This window comes from Leguminivora glycinivorella, chromosome 12 (genome assembly GCF_023078275.1).
Source record: "Leguminivora glycinivorella isolate SPB_JAAS2020 chromosome 12, LegGlyc_1.1, whole genome shotgun sequence".
NCBI classification, from domain to species: domain Eukaryota; kingdom Metazoa; phylum Arthropoda; class Insecta; order Lepidoptera; family Tortricidae; genus Leguminivora; species Leguminivora glycinivorella.
The window spans coordinates 3,505,029-3,517,841 of NC_062982.1; the positions used below are offsets into that span (position 1 = coordinate 3,505,029).

Sequence of the window (12,813 nt, forward strand, 5' to 3'; positions counted from 1 at the left end):
AACAAGAGATATAGATGTACCTACTTACACGTCAATTTATGTTGATACTGTTACCAACCGCTGTCATCATAGTACAGTCAACAAATTGAACCCTAGGCCACTGTAGAACTATGTCATAGTAGTGACGTTATAAATCAGACTGTAAGAAATCTCTTACTGGTTCCAATTGGTAGACTGTACATTATATCAGAGGATCAAAGGCCGGGAAAATGAGGATTTCCGACCAAGTGGGTTATGGACAGGAATACGAGGCCGGGAATCCGTTTGCACGCAGAGGCATGTATAACGCTTGACTGAAAGCGTAGTACTTATACAAGATACGAGTACTTCGCGACTTCGTTTCAAAAGGTCAAACAGGTTATTTAAAAAAAGTCGTCAGGTCAGTTCTCTTGATATTCTTGATTGAAAAATATGACAAAATCGAGTCAAAACCATGACAGGTTAAGTCTGGCTAACTGCCAATGGCTAAACTAATAAAATCACCATAATTTTCATAGGCAGTCTGACCTTCGGTAAAATATTAAATCATACGTTCTCTGAAAATAGCACAGTTCAGTACAGTCACGCTTCAAAAGGGTTATAATGACTGCAAATACAGTAATTGGCCGTTTGGCTTATTAGGTGTAGCCTTGGGCCTATAGGACAATTTAGGAGTTTTGAGTGATTTGCGGTTATTTTCATTTGACTTATAGCCCTTATAGGCCTTATAGCAGCCACGCGAAGGAGGGCAGATCGCGCGCTAGACTACTTGTACTCATACTCATTTATTTGTAAAGCCATTTTACACGTCAAGATTACTATATATATTCTGTACTATTATATATTCTGTGGCTAGACACAACTTTGATTATCCATGCACCTTCTTCAGTTTTCTGCGATCATAACGAATACCATACAACTGCGTCGAAATATCAAATGGTTGGTAAAAATCAATAAGGTATATTATATATAGTATAGTATATTATAAAATTTATAAGTCTAATAATAACCTAACCATAAAATTACAATTTTGAAAAAACCCCCGACCGCGACATAGTGGACCGATTAACTCAGCTTTCAATAAAAAAAAAACTAAATCGAAATCGGTTCATCCGTTCGGGAGCTACGATGTCACAGAGAGACACACACACAGACAGACAGACAGACACGTCAAACTTATAACACCCCATCGTTTTTACGTCGGGGGTTTAAAAATCCTGCTGCTGACTGTACAACACATAGCAATAGATAAAATATCTAGATTATAAGCAATTACCGCTATCAGCCAAGTGTTGAGATAAGCATGATTAGATAATAGCAATTTGTGTAGGCAATGTACATAATAACTGCACATTGCAGGTAAATTGCACTTTTAATGTGCTACCTATGCATTTATACATGCTTTTGAACAATACTATCTTTGAACTTAATAACAAGGAAATAAAATATCATTAAATTTGAGACTAACAAGTGAAGACCAAACCTTTGCACGTGTTATTTCTGAGCAGCCTGTATAGCCTCTTATGAGGCTATAGTTATGGGCTCCGATTTCTGCACTGAGCAGAGATATATAGAGAGAGGCCATTGTGCGTTCCTATGAGGCTAAGGAGAATGCTTTTTAAATTTGGAATTTTATAAATGAGCTCAGCCAGTCAGCTATTGAATGGGAACTGAAGACATCTTCTGGGTGAGCTCACTCCATCGTCGGCCACGTCCTTTGGCTAGTCTGAGGCCAAGAGTAAACCCATTTCTAATAAAATTAAAATAAAAAACTGACATTGGCCAGCAGTTGTTGGCAAACAGTCGGCCATAAAAGTGAAAGAAAAAGAAAAAAATTGCAGATTTGTATGCAAGGTTTCCGAAGAACAGTACAGATAATTTTGCTGGCAACAGGTACTAAGCCATACCTTATAAGTAATGTGTGACACATAGTACACATATGCTAAACCGAGTGTTAATAAGACTGCATTTGCTAATAATGATGTCCCTTCCCGACAGCTGTATTAGAACAGTAAGGATTGTCTTATTTTTCCTTTAAAATAAAATGTGCCTTTGATTTAACAATTCAAAAGTTGCTAGGAAACGATAGCAGTACCTGCTCCTGTTGAGGTCTGTTATGTAAAAACAGTCTACTGGTTTACAAAAAGTATTGGCATTTCTGTCTTAGCCGAGTTGAAAAGGTCAAACTAAGCAACTTATTGTAATGAATGGTACGGGCACTACTTTTATCAAAGTATTGCTCACCTCATTTTTCAATCGGGGGTGGAAACTAATTATTAAATTAGTATAATTGCTTCTCTTCTTTTCCTTGTCCTTTTCCCATTATTTGGGGTCGGCTCTCCTAGTTATGTTTCGCCAGGCTTCGCGGTCCTGGGTCGTCTCAGGTGGGATCTGGTATTCTACCATATCCCTCTTCACCGTAGCCAGCCATGTCAGTCGGGGTCTTCCTCGTCGTGATGTTGTAGGGAACATATCCAGCACCTTGCGTGTCATGTGCTCGGGTTCTCGGCGCATGACGTGCCCAAACCATCGTAGTCGGCTTTCGGTTATCTTTTCGGGCAACGGCCTTACTTTAAAACTACCACGTACGTAAGTGTTGCGGATGCGGTCTTGTAAAGTGACACCGCCGGCCCAGCGCAGCATTTTCATTATCAAATTAGTATAATTGCTACCCATTAAAAATTTTGTTCCTGTTTTGCTTTACTCCAAGTAATGAATAAGATGCATGTAGTTGAATCCATTTCATGTAACATTTACTTTGTGTAATATGAATGGTATGGAACTGTGCCAAAACTTTTGTTCAATGCACATTGCTTCCTGATAAATACAGGACAATGCTCCAGAAACTTTGTTTCAAGTGTAATGTTTATTAAATGTCTTATAAAACTGAAATAATCATGTTTTTCTTTTTATTCTCTTTACGCTTATAAAACTAAAAAATTACCTCTTTTTTTTCTTATATTGCTTAATAAATGAGATTGGAAAACTTATTGGAATAGGTTCAAGAGTTTATGAAGCACAGGTCTCAGGAAAAACTAAGCTATGCTTAAATTACTTTTTTTACAGGCACTGTATGAAAGTGTATGAATATGACAGACTAGATAAAAAGAAAAAGTTACTTAAACATAAATCTAGTTTGAATAATTCTTCATTGACACATAAGAGTGGCGGGTGGGAAGTCAGTGTGACATGAATTAATAGATTCACTATAGCCAAAAATGTATGCCAGTTGTCCAAAGAAGTGTGTCACTGTCAGTAGATGTACAGATAGTTGTTTGTGATGATATATGCATGACTTCAATCTAAGGAATTAAGAATTTTTTTCATAGGAAGTCAAGAGGGCATTTGAAAATTCGACATGGTCTGCCTCTAGATCTAGATGATAGGGTGAACAGGCATCTTCTGGGCGAGCTCACTCCATCGTAGGCCACTTTGCCTTTGGCTAGTCTGTGGCCAAGGCCCATTTATAATTTAAAAAAATTTTTTTTTGATATCGCTATAATTATTTACAAGCTGTAAATTATAGAGTTAAAGGAAGGTTAATCCAGACTTAGTTTATAACATTAGTCTTTTCTTTTGTTTTCAGAGTAATAAAACCTGGCTTATCACAATATCATATCAAAACAATTGAATGGTGCCATATTGTAAAGTTTATAGAAGTTTTTTTTTTTTTTTTTTTTTTTTTTTTTTTTTAGTATGAATAGGTAGACGTTTGACCACGATCACACCTGATGGTAAGTTTTATAGAGATTACAATCTTTTAATCTAAATGTGATAATCAAATATTGTTCCTGGGTTATAAAGTAATCAGTTTAACAAATAGGAGCAGAAGATGGTTTAACATTTAGTCAAAGTACGGTCAGTCGCCTACAATAATATGTGATCTCTTCGCAGGAGTAAAAAATATGTGCTAAACTCAAAAAGCCATAAAACTGTGGTTATGTTTCAGATTATTTGTGTCGTTTCTTGTGTAATATATTATTGTCAGTGACTGTATATTAGTTCCTTTCAAGCTTATGTAAGTTTTGAATATACCACACAACATAAATATGAGGATAGATTTCATGAGAACTTGAACTGTCAATAACAATGTGCAATGAATAAATAATAAAAGTACTGTCAGGGCCACATGACTTGCAGGTTGTAAATTGTTATTAGGCAAGCGCAGGAGTCCATGTAATTAACACAATTATGCTGTTAAATAGTCTGACTGGCCTTGTGAACAATACTAAGTTAACAGTTCAACCTTTCACTCAAAAAAAATGTCAAGAGAAAAAAAATTAAAAAGAAAGTTTTCTTTTTAAGAAATGTGATAAAGGCGCGAACAATCATTATCAGAATAACGTACCTTTTCAAGTTCCTTCTCGATTTCAGCCGCCCGAATGACCAGAGGTCCACGCACGGCATATTCCAACTTAACGATATTAGGGTTGATATTTTCTAAAGTGATAGCTTTTGACGCCATCCTGTGTTGTATCAAGTGATTCCTTGGCGACGGTGCACTACAAACAGCTTCCAAACGTGCCGCCGCGCCGGTCAGCAATCGACTGTGGTTTATCATCTTCAACCCCGACATGGTTGGCTGCAATCAGTCACACTACTTAAAAACACGTCACTGACAAATAACACCCCGCACACACGATAACACTGTTGGTAAATTTAGGAAAGAATTTACGCCACTACTATCTTTATTTATCTGAACCTTAATATATCACGAAATATCTGCGAACGAAGCACCAAAACACCGATTTTGGACCGATCGATATATCGCTTGATACGTTCGCTCGTGCCCCGGATTACAAAAGGACTAGATGTCGGAATAATTATAATAAATTACTTCATTTAATTCATGTCTTATCAGCGACAGCTTAAGAGTCAAGTTCGAAGGTTATAATTATCTGATTAAAGCAATAATACTTCAAATAACTAAGACTGTAATGCCGTAAAACTAGCGATAAACTGTATTTGACGTAATTTTATCGTCGTTGTAAACAATAAAACATGAATCAAATTGAAAAAAGTAAAAAAATATCTACTTGCTGTGTTGAGGTGTTACGTAAATTATGTAGTTAGAAGAAAATGAAAAGGAATGTATCTTGTTTGCATTTGTTTTCTAGCAAGTTGGCAATAGCTGAAAACTGAAAATTTAAGCGGGAATGTAAGAATGTGACATTTTAGTATGGCAACATTGACCAAAACAGCTGTTTTTGACATCACTACATATCACAATTCTAATCGCGTAGCGTACGCGTAGCAAGCGTGCTTGATAATTGCATATACGTATATTGTACTTGTGTCGTGCTTGTACTTTGTACCCCACGACCCGCAACGGCACTTCAAACCTACAGCTTTATAATTTGATAGAACATCAAAATTAGACGCGTTGCACAACACCTTGTACGCGATAATGCAACTCATGCCCTAGCACAAAAGTATTATGTAGCGCGAGAGTATCTCGCACTCGAGCCCCTTCCGTACCTAAAGTCAGGGACAGCCCGAACTAAAATAAGCTGCTGACGGTATACATTTAGTAGCCTATACTACCTATACCATATTCAGATTAAAACTGGGACTTATCCCCATAAGTAAGGTCCGACCGAGATCTCGGTCTCGGTCTCGGTCTCGGCATTCTCGGCCGAAAATCGGGCCGAGATCTCGGTCTCGGCTCTCGGCCCATTTGGTGAAACCGAGACACAGATTTTGAATTTATTGCGCACTCGCGTCCAATCGGTTTTTAGCTACCCTTTGATTACCTCGCCCGTTTGGTATCCCGATTTTAGTGATTTTGGTAGGTTCTTTATCAATATTTCTCTATAAGCTATGGCGCCTGCTTACCATCAGGCGAGCCGTATACTTGTGTATCACTGATGTAGTCTATTTTGCTACGGTAGATAGTTAAAGGGTGCGGTAGGTTTGGGTAGTTACGGAACCAAACACTAAACACGGCCCGACATGCTCCTGGATTCCTGATTAATAGGCGAATTTCGGTTATGAAAACATTTTTTGCAAAAATTGCATGTTTTTCGCTGTTTTATAAATTCTCGGTCTCGGTTTCGGCCGAGAATCAAATTGAATCTCGGTCTCGGTCTCGTTCTCGGCCGAGACAAAAATATCGTTCTCGGTCGGACCTTACCAAGTTACCAATAAGTTACCCAAGTAGGCAAGCATGGTCGATGATGATTAACGATAAATTAAAAAACGTCAGGCCGTCTTTTTCGTACTATTTGCAAGTGCGAATAGGACGGCCTGACGTTTTATCGTTTATCGCAGGACCATGCTATCGGAGGTCGGAAGGTCAGATGGGAGTCGCTTTTGTAAAAACTAGTGCCTGCGCCAAATCTATCGGAGGTCGGAAGGTCAGATGGGAGTCGCTTTTGTAAAAACTAGTGCCTGCGCCAAATCTTGGGATTTTTAAAGTCAACGGACCTCAAGTTCCCACGAGCTGACAACGCGAAATGTGGGGTAACGCGAAGAAGATAATGAAAATTCTGCTTGAAATTTTTGAATTCAATAAAAGATTTTTCTTCAGACTAAATTTATGTTATGTTAGTAATTTACTCACCCTTACGTCTTTGGTTAGTCTCAGCCATTTTAATGTTGTATTCTAGTCCTGTAAATTAAGAATAACAATAAGCGAATTACAATACTTTAAACACTTTTCGGAATGGAAAAGTCGTTGAATTGTATATTTTCTTGTAAATCTGAGTTGTCAGTATCATAGAGTATATTGAATAGAATGGTATAGAGTTATCAGTCACGATTTTCGATTGCAGCGCCATCTATTGTTAATTTCCCGCAACTTTTCATGTGACTTTCCACGCCTGCAGGTACCTTATAGCATATTAAGCATGTGGGTCCTTTAGACATGGAACGCCACATATTTACGGCGGGCTTTTTAAATAGGATTGATGTTTTGCATTCTGAGGCTATGTTCAGATGAACACGCGGCGATGCGCGATTTTCTCACCGCGCGGTTTAAGATTGTAACAAAATTAATGGCGTTGTGTACATGACCGCGCGTTGCCGCTTGTGATCGGTCATGTAAACAGCACATTTGATTTTGTAACAATTTTTTACCGCGCGGGCGGCGAAAAAATCGCGCGTTGCCGCGCGTTCCTCTGAATTTAGCCTGAGTCTGAGCAAACAGAACCCGATTACAGTTATCATGTGTGAACCTTCAATGCATTTCTCACCAGGAAACTGCTACAGAAGTTCACACAATGCCTAGACCAGTAGGAAATCAGGAATATAATAAAACAATGAAGCAGGGGAATAGTTTTTAATAATTTATTTTAAAATATGTTTTATAGTTACGTAATTGGTGGTGATACTACTTAGCTTCAAAAACCAGGAAAGAACTAGTCGAAAGCGTTTAGAGAATTACTTCTCCTAATGCGTCTTAATTATTTCAAGCGCAGTGTTTCCTACCGACAATTTTCACCACACCAACACGAGCAATAAACGAACTGTAAAAAAACATTTCAACAATTAAATAAACATTTCCAATTCAAAATCATTACTAAAAGGTACATTCTACCAGCAGTTTAGAACTTCAATTTAAAATTTGAATCAAATTACTTTGCACTCTTATGAATAAAATGGACCTTTCTTATTAGTTCAAAGAATCAAGAAAGAGAGAGAGAGAGAGTGTGTGTGGGTGTGGTGAAGAGAAGATGTTCAACGATGAAACTCCTAATAGCCTTTTGAAAAGATGTGTTTGTGGATAGACACATAAGCTTTTTTTAATCTTACAGAATATTTTTCTTTTGTCTCAGTAAGGTTTTTTATTTGTTTGGCCAAACTGCTAGCTTCCGTGAAAAATCGGGGTGTGTGTCGTGGCGCGTGACCTGAAATAAATTCTGTAATATAGGAGCTGTTAGATATCACTAGGCAGTCGTGTGGAGTTAAAAATATAAAAAACTTAAATACGGTACTAGATATTTCATATACATTACATACATTTGATGTACAAGTGTGACTAAAATAACTTAACGTCATCCAAAACTTTAAATATGTTTCTGGGCTTTATCGTCCATATTAAAATAGTGCATTGTGCAACAGGGGAGGCTAGGGTGATATTGATAAGGACAACCTGGAGTGAATTATAGACACGAGACTGTTTCTATACTGTGTAGGTACCTATAGCTTAATAGTCAAATTCTCTCAGTGCAACGAAAATGCTTGACATGATGGTATTTATTTTTCTTATCCCTCTTTTAGGAATAAAATGGTATGATGTAGTACTCGTTCAGTACACGTAGATGCAAGAAGACCTTTTAGCAGCAAATGTGATGAAAAATACACATTATGTTATTGATATTACTATATAGAATAAACTTATTTCAACTGACCTGAAGTTGACGGCTGAGAACTGACATCAGTGATGTTCCTCAAAGGGGCTCTGGGTATTTGATCATCTTGCATCGGTTCTTGAATATTGCTAGCAAATTGCAGCGATGCGGTTTGCTTGCTTATCAATTCCTGAAATACATATACATAATATATTTAACTAATTTAATGCTGAAATATTAGTACTTAAACAGTAATGTTATAAGAATTGAATATAACTAGGTAAATGTAAGAGGCAACGGGTAAATATTACCCTAATGTACCCTAATAAAAACAATTTTTCCACTTTTTCAGCGTGATTGCTGGAATTGCAATAGCACTGACCAAGTCGAGTCTAGTCTTCCAGATGAAGTATTCTATTTTTGTCAAAGTGAATACATAATATATTATTGATACTACTATATAGAATCAACTACATTTGACTGACCTGAAGCTGACGGCTGAGATCTGAGATTAGTAGCCGCCCTGTGGGTACTGATTGGTGATGTTCCTCAAAGGGGCTCTGGGTACTTGATCATCTTGCATTGGTTCTTGAACATTGATTGGAAATTGCAGCAATGTGGTTTGCTTATCAATTCCTGAAAAAAATATACATATAAATATATTCAATTTAATTCCGAAATATTAGACAACCATATAAATCATATAATAAAGTATATTCAATTAAAGCTATAAATTAAAAAAATAAATGAATGCTCCACGACTCTTCTCTTTCGGAACAGACTAGACATAAGAACAAAAATCTATGCTCACACAAATAAATACCAATACCGGGATTTGAATCCAGGACCGCAGCTTTGCAGGTAGGATTAACACCTGATAGGCCAGACCAGTCATCAAATGTTAAATTATTATTGTAACATCTTAAATTTAAAAGCTAAAACTTACCATACCCCAAGACCTCAATAGAGAAATGGGTAAAACGGAGCCTTCCGCTTGAAGTATTATATTTTTTCTTAAAGTGAGTATGACACAGTTTTCCATTGCTAACACATCACTGCCATTAGAAGAAGAAACCAGTCAGGCTCAATAATTGGATTGGGTCATTGGTGAAGAATCATATTATCTAATCCTGAAAAAAAACATACAGATTGTATTTTGATAGGTCTTATTGGAACTTCATAGATTTGCGAAAATACATACTGAATGCGAGCAAATTTGGAGCAAGTGGTAATTTTTATAAACTATTTTTATATGGCAATAGATCCCATTGCTATTCAGGATAAAAGGCTTTTATGAGACAAAGAAATCAAATTCCGGCCTCAAATCGAAAAACTTTCCCCTACTATTTTGTATCAGTTTCATAAGTGAAGTGAATCTCAACGAGGTCAGACTTTTATTCTAGATTTATGTATTATACTCGTAGCTAGAAAAGATGAAATACTTACGCGTTTTACCGCAATTAAGTACACAACACACAGCACTTATAACCATTGTTACGACAAACGAATCTAACGAGCAAATCAAAATCCGTTGAGCAGAGCCGGTATATTCACAAAAAAGCAGATTTATCGGAGTCCAGGGCAAGCACAGTCGTTGTATAGTTCAACATCATAATTTTAAAGTTCTTTCTAGCAAAGCAAAGCATCGAACATCACAAGAAAGTGAAGAATTGAAATAATGGCGTTATGGCGGCTTTGAAAAAAAAACATTCCGTTCCATGCCTCTTTTTTAAAGTTTATCATAAAAGTTTCGCACCTTCAGATTTTAAAACGGACCAATTTAAGAACAAAAACTTTAGATAATATTTGTTTTTTTTTTGTTAATTATAATTAATAACATTTAAAAGGCTAATTAAAAATAATACAACATTATTTTTGTGTCATATCTTTTTATTTTGTTAATTGCGTACATCGTAACGGAAACATGGAATTGGTATCTTTTCTTTCATGTGGACAGATTAGACAGGAATTTATAGAATAATTCAATTGTTTTATTAGCGCCAAACACATCTATTGTCGTGTTCATGCTAGTATTAATTAGCCACTGTTAACTTAACAGTATATAACTAGCAAAGTACATCGGATTTAAATAGAAAAGACTATTTCCTTTGAGTGAAAACACCGTGGAAGAGCGTAAATTCACTGTTTTTTTATTTATTAATGAGGTGACTGTGTCATGTACTATCCGCTGCAAAAGTGCATGGCGAATTTATCAATGAATTAATTCATAATTTCTCCATTCACTTTTGCAGCTGTTAGTACTTACATAGGTACTTATTAACTTTCACTAATAATTCCCAAGAGTACACGACTTTCGAGAGTATTAGTAGTATTTAATTATATACTCTGTCAAACAAGTCTGTCAGTAAATAAGAACAAAGAAAACTATATGCATCCTATTCTTTAGGGTGCTAGAGAAAAGGATACCTATAGTTTTCTTTAGTTTTTATTTACTGACAGACTTGTTTGACAGAGTATACTTACCAACTTAACAACTAAATCGCTGTAAACCGAGCATCATGCAGCAAACACATCTTAAACTTCGCTGGCAACACTGTCGCTAGTGTCACTGTCACTAAATGTCAATGTCATGTGTCAGTGTCATATTCCGTCACGGAAGTATGACTAAAGCATGGAAGCCATGCTAAAATAAGAGCTCGGTGACATGTATCTTACTCACACCACACTATTACCTTTTTTATATGAGCGAATGAGACAATATTCCACAACTTCTTTCGTTTTCTCGAAGGTTGTCCCTAAATGCTGATGTCAAAACGGACCTGGGGTCCATTTATTATACGGCAAAATTAAATATACGTTTGTCATTTCACACTCGGTCTCCATCTTTGACAACTGTACATAGTCGTATTATATTGGTTCGAGTTTTTACCGCGACTTCAATGGTCGTCTTGACGATATTTATTTATTTTGTGAGGATTTCTGATAGATCGTGGAAAAAATAGCTCAGTGTATATTTGTGATAGTTCCAAGTTTCATTTCTGACTATGGCTTGTGTGATCAAGTGTTGCAAATCACATTCAGGAAGAAAAGAAAACACGCAAGAGGTTATATCATTTCATCGGTAAGTTTCTTGAGTTTTTGATAATATTTATTGATACGACCTGGCAGAAATATAAATGTACATATTAGTAGTTTATACAATTCAAATCTTATTCAATTCTGAATAGATTTTTGCATATTTTTTGGAAGTTTTCTCAAACTCCGAAAGGTTATGTTTTTTAGCATAGTGATGTGATGTGTTTTATCGACCTTGCAATAATAACCTATCAATATTCATACCTTAACCCTTTAACTCGCAGTGTCAAGTATACTTAACACGAGATTCAAAAAATTATTGCAACGTAATTTTCACTTTATTTCAGTACTTTTATGAATAAAATAATAGTGTAAACCCTAACGTATCTTTGACAAGTGAAATCATTGCTCAGGCGCATATATTTCGAAAGTTATTGTCAGGATCACGAAGTGACAGCAATCAGCCTTGGGACACTAGAAAATTATAAATTTCTAAAAAATATTTATAACAAAGATATTTATTTACACACCATTACAATGTGTTCTTAGGTATATTTTCTTTATGTTATTGTATATTTCTTACAATATAGACACCCAATGAACACTAGACAGAGCTACAAATATGCGTGTTAAGTATGCTTAGCTTTGCGAGATTCTTAGAAATGTACTTATTGGTACGCATGTTAAGTATACTTAGCATTGCGCCCCTATGTACAAAGTAGATTATTGTTAGGCTGTTAAGTAATTTTAACATTGCGAAGATAAAGTTACCATGAGTGAAGACGTATCATATATACATTTTTATGTTTGTTTCGATATAATCTATATATTTGTAATGTGTTTTATATATTGACACTGTGCGTGGGTGTTTTTTGAATGATGCATGTGTTTTTGTCTGGTTTTTGACCTTATAGCAAAATAAAATGGGGAATTGAAGAAGTTCTGGAGTTCGAGCCTCTAGAGTAACACCCCCTTATCTGGCAGCAATAATGAAGAAGAGCATATAAATCAATCTGACATTTCAATTGCGAGATCAGACAAGATACCATACCATAATTATGTTCTTAAAGGACTAAATTTAGTTCAGATGATGAAGTCAAGCACCTTGTCTTCTCTTTTTCTCAGGTGAAAAAACGACTTTAACCCTGTAATTTGAGAACTACCCTAATAAATCTCATTGCCAGTGTTTAAATGATCAACTTTTCTATCACTACGAACTTCAACTACGAACACTTTCTGCCGACAAAGACCAAGAAAATAAACACTCAAAGCGATTTTACTGACACTCTTTTTCAATGACAGAATACGAGGCAGACATCAATGTTTCCCGAAAAACAAAACAAAAAAATGAGGCTTTTAAAGATTTTTGTATTTGTACGTGCTGGTGTATCTGAAATTTTCAATGTTTCACTGAATGGTTGCTGTATCGGAAACAAGCCGCTGCTACGGAAAATACCATGCCCCTAAAGAAATTTAGATTACAACTAGCAGTCATAATCATCCTTGA

At 36.0% G+C, this 12,813-nt stretch overlaps 1 protein-coding gene and 1 long non-coding RNA gene across 4 annotated transcripts in view; both read right to left on the reverse strand.

The window, feature by feature from the left end:
* Positions 1-5,076, reverse strand: part of LOC125232007 (alanine aminotransferase 1) — a 32,156-nt gene extending 27,080 nt beyond the window's left edge. Inside the window, exons 1-2 of one of the 3 annotated variants that reach the window (XM_048137615.1) lie at positions 5,016-5,076; positions 4,328-4,561 (exon numbers count right to left, since the gene is read on the reverse strand). In XM_048137615.1, the coding sequence (XP_047993572.1) occupies positions 4,328-4,555 (228 nt within the window). In that variant the 5' untranslated portion in view covers positions 4,556-4,561; positions 5,016-5,076. The other 2 variants (XM_048137616.1, XM_048137614.1) reach the window with 2 other exon arrangements.
* Positions 5,077-7,244: 2,168 nt separating this feature from the next.
* Positions 7,245-9,990, reverse strand: LOC125231842. Its single transcript, XR_007177675.1, has 6 exons — positions 9,717-9,990; positions 9,217-9,400; positions 8,756-8,906; positions 8,331-8,460; positions 7,732-7,826; positions 7,245-7,445 (listed from the first exon to the last, which is right to left on the reverse strand). It is a non-coding gene; the product is annotated as an uncharacterized LOC125231842 (long non-coding RNA).
* Between the last annotated feature and the right edge of the window lie 2,823 nt (positions 9,991-12,813).